General features: G+C 35.0%; 1 protein-coding gene across 1 annotated transcript; it reads left to right on the forward strand.

Annotated features, from left to right (window-relative positions):
- Nucleotides 1-3738: 3738 nt before the first annotated feature.
- On the forward strand, nt 3739-13280 carry LOC120208717 (ribosomal lysine N-methyltransferase 4-like). Its single transcript, XM_039207926.1, is given in 19 exon segments — nt 3739-3923; nt 4162-4222; nt 6010-6181; nt 6477-6547; nt 6644-6754; nt 6961-7020; nt 7736-7843; nt 8144-8210; nt 8503-8543; nt 8654-8734; nt 8906-8941; nt 10027-10068; nt 10070-10111; nt 10787-10886; nt 10889-10913; nt 11286-11374; nt 11487-11635; nt 12740-12928; nt 13006-13280. Coding segments are annotated over 18 exon segments (1608 nt in total). The 3' UTR covers nt 12908-12928; nt 13006-13280.
- The last annotated feature ends 410 nt before the right edge of the window (nt 13281-13690 follow it).

A 13690-nucleotide genomic window follows, 5' to 3' on the forward strand; every position in this document is an offset into this window, starting at 1 on the left:
AAGGAGGTTTGTTAATGAGAGAAGCCTATAATTCTATTTCTACAAGAATCAAAGTGGAAGTTGTAAGTCATATGTTACCGAGAAAATGGGAGGAAAAATTCTGAGTGGTTCAGCAATAACTCCTGCTGAAGGTTATGCTGGTGGATTAATTACCATGTGGAATGAGGAGTTTTGTTGTGAAGAAGAAGTCATTCATAGAGATTTGGCAATAAAGGGAATTATGGAAGGAATTTCAGGGATTTGTTGTTTTCATTAATGTGTATGGACCGAGTGTGGATGCAGATAAGGAGGTTTTTAGGGAGTTATTATCCTTTTGGAAATGTTGATTGTCCAGTGTGTTTAGGAGGAGATTTTAATGTTGTTTTGTCACAGGAAGAGAAAGATGGAGGTGTAAATTTGATTTCAATGAATATTTCAGAGATTTGTGAATAAAGCTAATTGATTGATTTTCCTATGTCTGGAGGTCGATATACATGGTGTAATAATAGGAAGTCCCGACGTATGTAGGTTGGATCGTTTCTTGAGAGAGAGGTTCCTAACTTTATTTCCCAAGTTAAACCAAATTCTGCAGTCAGGTCTGTTTCAGATCATAATTTGATTTTGTTGGAGAATAGTGATTGTAATTGGGGCCCTAAACCGTTCAGGATTTTATTATGTTTTGGAGGAGGTGGGTTTGGCGAGATGATGGAGGGGAGCTGGTTAATCTTTGTAAAAGAAGAAACAGGAAGTCCATTTCCGTGTGCTAAAAGGGGTGAAGGATGCGATAAAGAGATGGTCTAGGAAGGGTTATCTTGAGCTGCCAGGAAAAATCAATAGGTTGGAGGAACAAATTCCGGAGAGGAAATTGGCTATGTAACAAGGCCTTTACCTGGTGTCAATGAAATCATTAGTTGAAGCAAAAAAAATTGTGGGACCTTTAAGAAGAAGAATCAATTTGGTTTCAAAAGTCAAGATTGAAGTGGAGTTTGGAAGGAGACAATAACACAAGATTCTTTCATCAAAGTGCTGGAGCTAGAGGGAGGAGGAATTGTATTAAGTCCCTCAAGGTGGATAATGAAGTTACCTTGGATCCTAGCTTAATTAAAGCTTCGGTGGTGGAGTTCTTTAAAGAATTGTTTAACCAAAATAATACCTTGGAGGTGGAGGAATTAGATTTTGAGTTTTTGAAACTTTCGACAGAGCATTGTAGGGCTCTTGAGAAGCCTTTTTTTTTGAAGAGGAAATATGGGCAGCAATTGCTCATTCGGATAACAATAAGCTCCTAGCCCTGATGGGCTGAATTTTGGGTTTCTCAAGAAATTCTGGCCAAAATTGAAAGGAAATATCATGTTGTTTTTTAAGGAGTTTTATGAGGGGAAGGAGTGGGACTTAGAAGTGAATCATTTTTTCTATCTTATACCTAAGAAGCTAATCCGGAGGGGCTAGAAGATTTCATGCCAATTAGTCTCGTTGGAGGGCTATATAAATCCTTTCAAAGGTCTTAGTTAGAAGGCTGAGTTTGTGCATCAATGAGATAATAAGTCCATCACAATTTGCGTTCATTCCTGGGAGACAAATATTCTATTGTTCTTTTATTACAAATGAAGGAATTGATTTTTGGAGGAAAAAAAAGATTGAAGGGGCAGTCTTCAAGGTGGATTTAAGAGAGCCTATGATTCGGTGGATTGGTTGATCTTAATGAAAATAATGGGCAAATTGGGGTTTGGTGATAAATGGTGTTCATGGATTTATCGATGTATGTTAACAACTATTTTGGTTTTAGTGAATGGGACACCTACGGAGAAAATTCACACTGCAAGAGGATTAAGACAGGGTTGTTCGCTTTCTCCTATGTTGTTTAATTTGGGGGGTGAATTGTTACACTTGTAAGTAAAAGCAGTGGACAAGGTGCTGTTTTCGGGTCTTGAGTTAGGTGTTCATGATCGTTCCTTCATGCTCTCGCATTTGCAATTTGCGGATGATCTTATAATTTTTAGCAAGGCCTCTATACGTGATTTGTTGAATGTTGAAGGGTGCTACTAATTTTTGAGTTGTTGGCGGGTTTGAAGTTAAATCTGGCTAAGAGCAGATTGTTTGGAATTAATGTTGAGAAAGAGGTGGTTGTTTCTTGGGCTAAGGAAATTGGTTGTTCAGTGGGATATTTTGCATCGGAGTATTTAGGCTTACCTTTGGGGACCAAGAGGAATTCGATTGCCTTGTGGGAGCCAGTCGTACAGATTCACAACAAGTGACTGGATAAAAGGCAAAATTCTTTATCGTTGGCGGGTAGGGTGGTGTTGGTTAAATTAGTGTTGTGCTCCCTCCCCACTTATTATCTTTCTATCTTTCGAATGCCTTGTTCTATGTTAAATAAATTGAATTCTATTATGACATCCTTTCTTTGGGGGGAATCGACAGGAAAAATGAACATTCAATGGGTGAATTAGAATTTAGTGTGTAAGCCTAAAAGGTTGGGGAGGTCTAGGGATTCCGAATTTGTTACTTTTAAACAGGGCTCTTTTGGGGAAATGGGTATGGAAATTTGCTACAGATAAGGTTTCTTGGTGGAAAAAAGTGGTGTGCTGTGTGTATAACTTGGATACAAGCTCTAGCATGATTGGGAATTCTTGGACAGCTAGTGCCTCGTGGATTTGGAAAGGAGTAGTTAAAAATTTCTTTTCAAGTGATGGATTTGGGGATTGTCTAAGGAAAAATTTGCGTTTGAGAACGGGAAATGGAGAATTGGTGGAGTTTTGGCATGATGCTTGGTTGGGAGAAGTTCCTCTTAAACATCAGTTTCTGAGGCTTTTTACACTCTCGAATAATAAAGAGGGTAAAGTTATAGAGTTCAGGGTTAATAATGCTTTGGGTTGGGTTTGGGATGTTCAAATGAGAAGGAACTTGGTGGACTGGGAGGTTGAACAATGGTTGCATCTTGTCTCGTTGTTGAATAATATAAATTTGTCTCCTTCTGAAGAAGATTGTTGGATTGGTTAGGGAACGGAGAGGGTGTTTTTCAGCTAAATCTTGCATCAAGAATTTCTTTGACCAAGCTGGTAATGAGGGGATTGAGGGTATTTGGGAAAGACATTTTTGGATAGGAGTAGCACCCTTGTGTGGAAACTTTGTTTGGCAGCTTGCACACCAGAGAGTGGCCGTTAAGAAGGAATTGTTGAAGAGAGGAGTGGCTGGGATCGAGGATCCCCTATGTTCGACGTGTCGTAGATATAAAGAAACGGTTTCACATCTTTTTTTGCATTGTGAAGTAGTATGGGGTCTGTGGTCTAGATTTCTGAATTTATGGAATGTTTCTTTTGTGGTTCCAAGAATATGATTGACTTCATCATTTTATGGAATGATTTACTACTGAAATCAACTATTTGGAAATTCATCCCAAGGGTGGTGATGTGGACTGTTTGGAAACGAGGTAATTTTTCAGAAAGGGAATGTGGATGCAATACTGCTCTTCTTTCTTGTTCGATTTAGAACAACTACTTGGTTTGGTGCTAGATTTAAGGATGTGCATATCCCGTTTGATTCCTTAGGGGAGAATTAAAATTAGCTGATTCAGTGGGAAGACATATTAAGGGCTGTTCTACTTCATCGTGGTGGGTTCATCCTGATGGTATCGTTAAGCTTAACGTAGATGGTGCGACGGTGAGGGGTTGGATAAAGGAGGAATAGGTGGACTGATTAGGGACAACAGAGGTATGTTGATAGAGTCGTTTTTCAGAAAGGGTGGGGGCTGGTCCTCCTATAATGGCAGAACTATTGGCGATTAAGAGAGGACTGATTATTATCGAAGAATTAGGATCTGCCCTAAGTCAGAGGGTTATTCTAGAATCGGATTTGAGTAACACACTGAAATGGATTAAAATCCGGACTCATGCTCCCCTATGTTCAGTCCTTGGTGAAGGATATAGCTTCTCGTATGGAAAGACAAGGTATCATTTCAAGGCATGTTCTGAGAGTTGCTAATTGGGAAGCGGATAAGCTAGCTAAAAACGATATAGGTTGATTAGTAGGTTATGTATTTGGGTTGTTAATGTGTACGGAAATGTTTTGTTTTCCGTAGGCTGTTTATTTTTAGTCTTATGTATCAGTGTTATGTTGTATCATATGTTGTATCAGTAGGTTTTGGTTGTGGCTGTGTACTATTGTTCTGATTAATAAAATTCCTAGGCACTCTTTTCCTCCTTCCAATGTCCTTCATGTTACTGTTGCAACATGGGGGTATGAAGGGGTTTTTTAACAAGGCCTAAATTCCTATATAAAAAAAAGGGGAATCGTCTACCCATACATCATTCCAAAAGGATATTGACTTACCATTCCCCACTTGGATCCTAGAATGAGATCTTAAGCACTCTCCAGCCAAGTCACTCTTCAAGTAGCTACTAACAATTCCTTTCCATATCCAAAAGTCTTGGGGAGAATACACCTTACTAATTGTCATAGGCTTAATGTCAACATTATGTTTGCTGCAAATTAAGTTCTTCCACAAGGTATATTTTCCATTTGCAAACTTCCAAATCCATTTCCCCAACAAAGGCCGATTAGTTAAGTCTAAATGTTGAAAAGCAATTCCTCACGCGCCTTTGAGCCCCTTCAAGAAATGCTGCTAGATATAAAAAAAATTAATCTAAATGTTGAAAAGCAGTGCCTAACGCACCTTTTGAGCCCCTTCAAGCACCTTATTAAATTTTTCTCGTGCAAACTCAATTAAGCGTTTTGGACTTACAGTCTTATGCCTCGGCTTTTAGATGCTTCTTTTTAAACACTGTGTCATACAATGGTTAATATCATAAAACTTTGGTAGGACTATGCTTTACTATTTAACACGGAGGTGAATTTTTTGCAAGGGAAAGAAGGTGAATTTTTTTGCAAGGGAAAAGAAGTTGAATTTATATGTATCTGTCAGTATATGACAATAATCAAAACTGAAAAATCCTATGGGCACACCACTTATTCTCATTTAATGTGCGATGTTGGTGCCAACAGTTCTGATACATGTTATTTTGGGCAATAAAGTATCAACTAGAGTTATTAGATATTGCTTTAACACTCATATTGAAAGGAAGTGAAGCTCCCTTTGTTTCAAGTTTCGACATTGTTGCTTGGTTGAAAATAGCCTGTTTTCTTTAATAGCATGGACAAATCTATGGACCTTAATCAGATAGCATCAAATGCGGTGTTTTCATCTGGTTGCATTTGTTGACTTACAATTGTGAGATTCCCGACTTCTTCAAATCGTATTTTTAATTTTGACTGTCCTGAAATTGCTTGCTTTTGTAATAATAGAATTTTATTTTGAAGTAAAGAGGCAGTCGGATAGCTAGAACCCTTTAAGAATTGAGAATAAATAGGTGTAAATGTCCATTGGACATGTATGCATTTTTAGTTCAAATGGTATATGCATAAATTTCTGAACATTGATCAGTTCCAGATAGGTAATGGTAGGCATCAGATCCACTCACCTTCTCTTCTTTCAACAAATAAGGAAGCTTTATTAGGTCTTATAGCTCTGCTGGGTGGAATATTCCACCTGGTGATGTGGAAGATTCCATTGCAAATTTTGAAAATGATTTGCATTATTTCAAAGTTGATTATCCAAATTCTGGAGATTCACATAAATTTTTAGATGATACTTGGGAGCAAATGGAAGGGCTTTGCGCTACATTGGCCCTTAAAGGAATAAACCAGCCTAATTGAACAGTTCCTAGTTGATGTGATTTTCTGTGCGATGCTCTCTATTTGAATGCGTAAGGAATGCGTAGTGCCTCTTTCCATGCCTAAATTTCTGGACATGGGTAAGGAGAAGTGGTTAAAAAAATTAAAAAAAATGAAATCCTGATGCAATCCCTGGATGCATTTCTCAGCTAATCTATCATTTTGGGAGGCATAAATCCTTTTCTGTTTCAACTGAAGGTTTGTAGGTTGTTGATAGAATTTGATTGATTTGCCGAGTTTATGTATTTGAGCTTCTGTAAGATGCAGTGTTGATATTAAGATGTATTTCGAGTCTTATATTAGTTGCTTTCTCACCCTAGTGTTAGACCATCTGAGTGCATATCTCCTGGAAAGAAGGTTCTGGAGGACATTTCTCACTGGAGTTTATCCAAAATGGAGAATTTAATATCGGAAGACTCCTTTCATGTTAATGAGCTTCAGACTCTTGCCTCTTTAGTCTTCGTCAAAGGCATCTGTATGCTGTGGGTTGTGTCCTTTTTCCTAATTTTATTTTTTGCCACCTTTTTGAACATTCAAGGGAATCGTTGATCAGATTTGTTCCATGGTAAAGATAGCTAGAGAATGCTTAGACTCTCTTTTTCCCCTCGCTAGCAGGGAGTAAACAAGGTGTATTCATGGGAAGGTCTTTACAGTATTTTAACACCATGGATACTCCAGATAGAAAACATTGTTTGCCTTGCTCTCTAGTTATCTTTCTTATTAAGCCCTAAAGTGTTTTGATTCTGAAAACATTCTTCTTTAAATCCCTTATTGCAGGTCACTTTTTGCGTCTGAAAAAATTCGAAGTGGGGACTGCATACTTAAAGTTCCTTACAGTTTGGTATATGATTTACAATTCTTTATGTTTAACTCTTATTCGATTGCCTAAACACAATGAGGATCTCAAGTTGTAAATTGTTTTCTTTGAATCTTTCAGCATATAACAACAGACAGTCTTCTTCCAAAGATTAAAGCTTTACTAAGTGATCAAATCGGGATTATTTCAAAGCTAGCTATCGTCCTTTTAGTTGAACAAAAAATGGACCAGGTAACAATAATATTATTCTTTTTAATCTTGTCTTCAAAAGAGAAAATTCTTATGAAGAATTGCTTGTGCGTTGGTTCTGCATTATTATGTATTTAATGGGAGTTTATGGTGGTTTGTAGAATGTCTTTTGTTTCCATGTTTTATGTTTGTTTAAAAGAAACATCCAGAACCAGATGACTTAATTATATTTATATCTTTTACAATAGGATTCCGAATGGGCCCCTTACATCCGTCGCCTTCCTCGACATGGAGAAATTCATAGTACGGTAAATGTTTCCTCATCTGAACGGTTTTGAAGCTTTTTGATCCATATGCCGAGTAGAATTTAAAATTTTGGCATGAAATCCATATTGTTGTAACTGTCTAAAAGAGTATGTTGATCTGAATCTTCAATTTTCTTGTAGTGCTCATGTCAGTTATGCATATCATGATATAGGGATATGACCGTGGAAGGGCCCTCTAGATACATGGAAAACTTGGAAAAAAAAAGAATGTAGCTATTTCATACCTATACCTGTATCCGACATTCACACCCGAGACAGAGTAACATAGTAAGTGTTGAATGACACTGACAATTGGGATGGAAATAGTTTCTCTTGTATTTCTTTGAGCTGCAGAGCAGTTCTTTTAGTTATCACATGTTTCCTTTTACTTTGCAGTTCTGACGAGGAGAAATTGTTGGTATAACCAAATAATATTATTAGTAATGTCCCATTTCTCAGTTAAACTTTATGAATACCATTGTTATGGTTAGTTGTAACATTGTCAAGTAAAACATTTTGAAAGCTAAATCTGTATTGTAGCCTTAAAAACTTGACTAGATGCCATTATGCTTAGAATAAAAAAATCTGCTTCATTTTGGGATATGGTATACATTTTGAATTCCATGCCCTTGTACAATCCCTTGTATATGTAACTGTAAGCATTTGTTGCATTAGTTTTGAAAAATATGTTAATTGGTATTTTTTTGTTCCCCTATAGATTTTCTGGAGTGAATACGAGTTGGATATGATTCGTCAAAGCTCAGTGTATCAAGAAACACTTAATCAAAAGGCTAAAATAGAAAAGGACTTTGCTGCAGTTGTGCCTGTAAGTAGTCTCACTATTTAATATGATGATATGCATACGAGCAGAATATGTCTCTGGTTCACAATGATAAGTAATTCATGTGTCTATATGTGACAATTCTTGATTCAAGTCCTATTTCAATTTCGGGGATAAAGTCATAAAATAACAGAACTGCTTGAACTTATACAGAAACTTCGCTTTTTTGTTCTTATAATTGTCCAATTGAGTTCTAATTGATAAAGCTAATTTAATCAAGTAGAAAAGTCCTACTTTGTTTTCCTTGGAAGATGTGATTAGGACAAGGTTTTGCATATGATTCAGGCCCTTCAGCAGTTACCCGATCTTGAAAGCATCACACTTCAGGATTTCATGTGTGCATATTTCTCAGGTCTGCCCTTGTTTTCTAATGTAGTATCTATCTACAATTGAGTTAAAATCAATTTCATTTTTTTACCCCAAAAAACAGAGCTTATGTCAATAACAGGTTTATTTAGTTTTTCAAAATTCTTTCTCAACTATTTTTATTATCAATCCTTTAAGCCCTTACGCATTTGATGATTAATTATGCAAATTAATTAAATTTGGTGAACCGTATCAGATAACTGGTGACTAGGATTTTAGCAGTATGTAGTCCTTGTATTAGTTTTAATTTTCTTATTAGTTTGTTGTCAATGTGGCAGTAACATCTCGTGCCTGGGAAAGTTCGAAGGGCCTATCTCTGGTATTTCGTCTTAATAACATCATTTTGTTTTGGAGAGTTTCAAGCAGTTACTTCAATTGTTTTTTTCTTTAGTGCAACAGCTCTTAGAATTATTATTAATCATTATGTAGATTCCATTTACAGATTTTATGAATCACGATGGGATTTCAAAATCAATTGTATTATTCGATGATGATAAAATGCTGTCAGAGGTATGGTGACTTAGCATTAGTGAGAAAATTATATATAGATACTGATAGAGATAATGCACTGAAGATGAACATTATTGTTTTTACTTCTATACATCAAATGTTGTCTGCCTATACAAAATTGTCCGAAATTCTTATTTCTGATTTGTTTCATCTTTTAATTGACTCGAGCAGGTTATTGCTGATCGTAACTATGCTCCTGGTGAAGAGGTTAGGACCACTGCAGTGGAATGGTTTCCCTTTCCATTTACGTGGGATAATTATTATATGAGTTAATGGCATTATATGTCCTCAAAGTATAACTCTTATTTTAAATCGGTCCCTAAACTTTTAAATGTTCTAATTTCATCCCTAAACTATGATTATAATTCTAAATTAGTCCTCAAACTTTTGAACATTTCAATTTCATCTCCAAGTTATGACTTTCATTCTAAATTGGTTCTCAAACTTTTTGAACTTTCCAATTTCATCCCAAACTATAAGCATATACTAATCACATCCCTTGTTAATAAAATTGTTAGGCAAGTTATATATTATATGTTTGGAAAAAAACAAAATTTAAGTTAAACTATAGTTGAAATTAATTACATATTTAGATGAATTTGGGAATGAAATTGGAATATTCAAAAGTAGGGGGACTAGTTTAGAAAGAGGGTCATAGTCTAGGGATGAAGCTAGAATGGTCAAAAGTTTAAGGATTAATTTAGAACGAAAGTCGTAATTTGGGGATGAAATTGGATCATTTTTTTGAATAAGGAAATTGGAACATTTAAAAGTTTAAGGGCTAATTTAAAATGAAGGTTATAGTTTGGGGACATATAAACTCTTATATTTGTTAATTTTTAGCTTTATTACTCCAACTCTTCATTTTCCTTGAAGTATCCGTCTTCAAAACTTGGCTTCACCTTTAAAAAATACTTGTCTTCAATAAATATTTCGACATGAATATTAGGATATAAACTTACAAGGACCTCCATATAGACTAAAAAGCTTAGAAAGAGTTAAGCATGTACGTGTTGACACACACTCGATTCCAGGTAACATAGGATCAAGGGACCATGGTATTATATTGATGCAGATTGTGGACTATACTGTCCACTTGAATTCATGTTGTTTGAATACTCCTTCCATTTTCATATATTTTTCATAAAATCTTAGAACTTGGTCTTTTGAAGTTTTGATGCATGCTTTGAATATTAATATGGTTTCTCTCTGTGCTAACTGGGAATGTCATTTTAGTTGAGCGTTCGGTATTGTGTTACAGAATCTGAAGTTCATTTTTATTTTTTGTGTAGGTAATAATAAGTTATGGAAAACTTCCAAATGCCTCACTGCTGCTTGGATTTTGGTTTCACACTTCCCGACAACATTCACGACCAGGTTAATTTTGAAAGTCAATTTGAAGTAATTATTTTCTTTGGTATAACTGTGTAAGCTAGAACATTATACACCTAATTTACTGACTCTTATATTTTTCTTAAAGTGCGTGTCCGAAACTTATGCTTGATGCATATCCACATATGTATGCGATATAACCCTCCTAATACATGAATGAAAACTTTAAAAATTTGAATATGTTGTCAGGCATATTCAAATTTTGCATTTGCACAACCACTCTATTTTGCATTTGCATGTTTTCTTTATACTGGATTATGCACAACCACTCTGTGGGTGACATAAATAAAAGAAAAAAGGTGGTAATTGATGACATGTGAGGAAAAATAAGTGAAATAAAGGATGATATGCAAGTATCAAAATGCTGGGAAGTTTTGAAAAAGGTATATAAATTCCTATATTAAGTAACATTTACATAATTTATTTTATATATATACACTATGATATAATTTGGGTTGTGCCATTCCCTTAAGTGACCTGGGCATCACTTGATTCAGTGATGCTAAACTTAGTCAACCCATTTATTCATATTGTAGATTTTTTTCTTTCTCTACATTTGTAATTCATCATAGTCCAAGTAAAAAATTATATCCACATACAATTGACATAACTGTGAGTTATGGTTTTGTGTTCTTTAAAATAACGATGTTTTCGACTCAGGTACAAATCCAGTTGAATATCCCATATGATATTCTACGTGAGAAGAAATTGGAACTTGTGCAACATCATACACCGAAAATTAAAGACTCAAGTGTCGTAAATGCTCTGAAGACACTTTTGTAATCAAGTTGGTATTGATGCTTAATTCTTTAACCTTTTATCTTTAATGATGAACTCACAATGTCAGTAGATGTTAAAGGGTTAGGGTGAACGCTATTTATTTTGAATGTTTCTATGACATTTCATTTTTCTTTAAATATCCCTGTCCGACGCATGTCTGAAGATGGATATGAGGATATGGCCCTCCTAGAATACGTATGTCCAAAACACTCGAACACAAGTCCAAGTAACTTGGCCGTTTTGTAAATCGCTTTCTCTGCTGACTTTATATTTAGTTCTTGAATTTGACACTCTACTGCTACTGTTTTAATATGGGAAGTCGTATGATTCCAAAGTCATGTTGCTGATTTCTGTTTGTAATGATTGCGTTATTAAACAGGGAAGTTAGATCTCCTCAAGGAAAAGGGAAGGGTCTTCCACAGGCACTGCGTGCATTTGCTCGTGTTGTGTGTTGCAACTCTCCCCCAGGTTTTATTTGAAGAATCCTACCATCCAAATGTGTGTTTAACTGGTGTTTGAGAAAGTTTAATTTTAGGCCATGCAGACCTGACATTATTTTCACTTTGAACTTAATCGTCAGAACTTAATGACTTGGTCATGGAAGCTGAACGTATTGATGGTCGGTTAGCTCAGTGTCCCTTAAAAGATAGCCGGAGAGAGTTTAAGGCACATCAAATGTTATTATCTCACATCACTCGCTCAATGCAGAAATATGATGCTTCCATTAAGGTAAATTTATTTCCACTTTTCATGCCTCTTATATGTATAAAAAAATGGAAAAGATCGAGTAAACCTTTGTGGAATATGGGTTGGAATCAGGATGAAAGAATATCACTGTATGTTTAACTTGTACAGATGAAAAGGAAGAAGCAAACTCGTGGTCTAAGTGTTACATAAAATGCAACATTCATATCATTTTGAAAATAACACATTGTTATGAACTATTTTACAAATATATGAAAAAACTTGAAAGGTATCAACTATACTTGTGTTTGAACATACCCATTATCTGGCACCCACCGAGTTCAATATATAGGTTATGAACAAAAGGGATATATCAAGATGATAGAATATTATTGCATGTTTTAATTATAAAGATGGAAAGGAAGAAACAAACACATAATAAAAAATGACTTAAAATGCAATGTCATCTGCGGTTCAACCTAATAATTTAAGGCTAAAAAACGATAAGAATGAACGCGATCGAAAATGCTATAAAAAAGTCATAATATTTTAAGTTGGACGCAACCTAAAGTGATACATTCTTCGTAATTTTTTCGGTTGAACCTAAAACGTTATCTTCTTCCTAACATTTTCGGTTGACAATCGAAAATATTACATTCTTCGTAATGTAACATTTTAGGTTGTAACTGAAAATACTATGAAAAAGATAACGTTTTAGGTTGCGTCTAACTTAAAATATTATGTTTTTATAACATTTACAGTCGTGTTTATTTTCGCCACTTTTTAGTCTTAAATTAGATCGTCTTTTTTATAGACTTTTGCAATGTTCATATATTTTTGAAAATAATATGTTGTTAGAACTGTTATTCAGACTTTTTTCTTGAAGTATTTGTATCCGATATCAATGTAAAATCCTAGAAAAAGAATTTGGTTAAACCTGTGTTAGACAAGATAATAAAATATTACTTTTGACTTTTTCAGATGAAAAGGAAGAAACAAACTCTTCATGGTAAACTGACAAAATGCGATATTCGTATATTGTAAAGACATTCTTATACGAAGTGTTAAAACAATTGAATGAAATAATGTATGTTCATATGTTTTCAAGAGCTTTTCACTAACTTAAAGCTTCTGGAGATGCATTTGCAGTCGCTCGCTCTTTTCAACTTCCCCTCAATGAGTAATACGTTCGCTCTTCGAAGGCAAATGGCTCACAATCTCCTTACCGGTGAACTTCGTGTCCTGAGTTATGCGTCCGCATGGTTGGACAATTACTGTGCGATTTTGAAATCAACAATTAACTGTTCGAGTCATTGATATTAAAAGCAAATCCCAAAGGTAATTGCTCTACCTTTTCCTTTTGTGAACTACTTTGATGGGTAAACTCAATGCTTGTTTATTGAACTTTTTTTTAGGGTATAGTGAACCGTAAGCACTTAAGGTGGTTTAAGCAAGCTTTTGGAATCATCCTTATGCCTCTAATTAGGATTGTAAATAAGACGAGATAGATCGTGAGCTACTCGAGGTCGATTTGGTCAAAGTTCGATCAAATCTCGAATTGAATGGACTCAAGCTCAAAATCGATTTGAATTCTTAACGAGTCGAAACGAATTACTTGATACACGACTCGAAAAACTAACATGCAACTCGAAAAAAAATATTAACAGTACAATAATTTATTCTTTTTTTTAAAATACAATATAAGGTTTTCATGTATTTATGATTCAAGTTAAGTTTGAGAATATTTTGAGTTCAAGCTTTTTCAAGCTCATGGCGAGCTTTAGTTTTTGATTTAGAGTTCGAGTCGAGTTTCACAATATAAGGTTTTCATGTATTTATGATTCATGTTTGAGCTTCAATCGAACTAAGCTTAAGAATATTTTGAGTTCAATTTTTTTTCAAGCTCATGTTGAGATTTAATTTTTGATTTGGAGTTCGAGTCAAGCTTGACAATTTTAAGCTAGTGAGTTTTTGAGTCGAGTCGAGTTCAACAATATTCAAGTTTGACTCGACTCATTTACCCACAATTCACTATTTGGATCAACGATGAAAAAGTTGATTCTTAAAGTTAAGAATCTTGCTCCTTTTTTTGAACTGTAT

This window comes from Hibiscus syriacus, unplaced genomic scaffold (genome assembly GCF_006381635.1).
Source record: "Hibiscus syriacus cultivar Baekdansim isolate YM2019G1 unplaced genomic scaffold, ASM638163v2 tig00017223_pilon, whole genome shotgun sequence".
Classification (NCBI taxonomy): Eukaryota; Viridiplantae; Streptophyta; class Magnoliopsida; order Malvales; family Malvaceae; genus Hibiscus; species Hibiscus syriacus.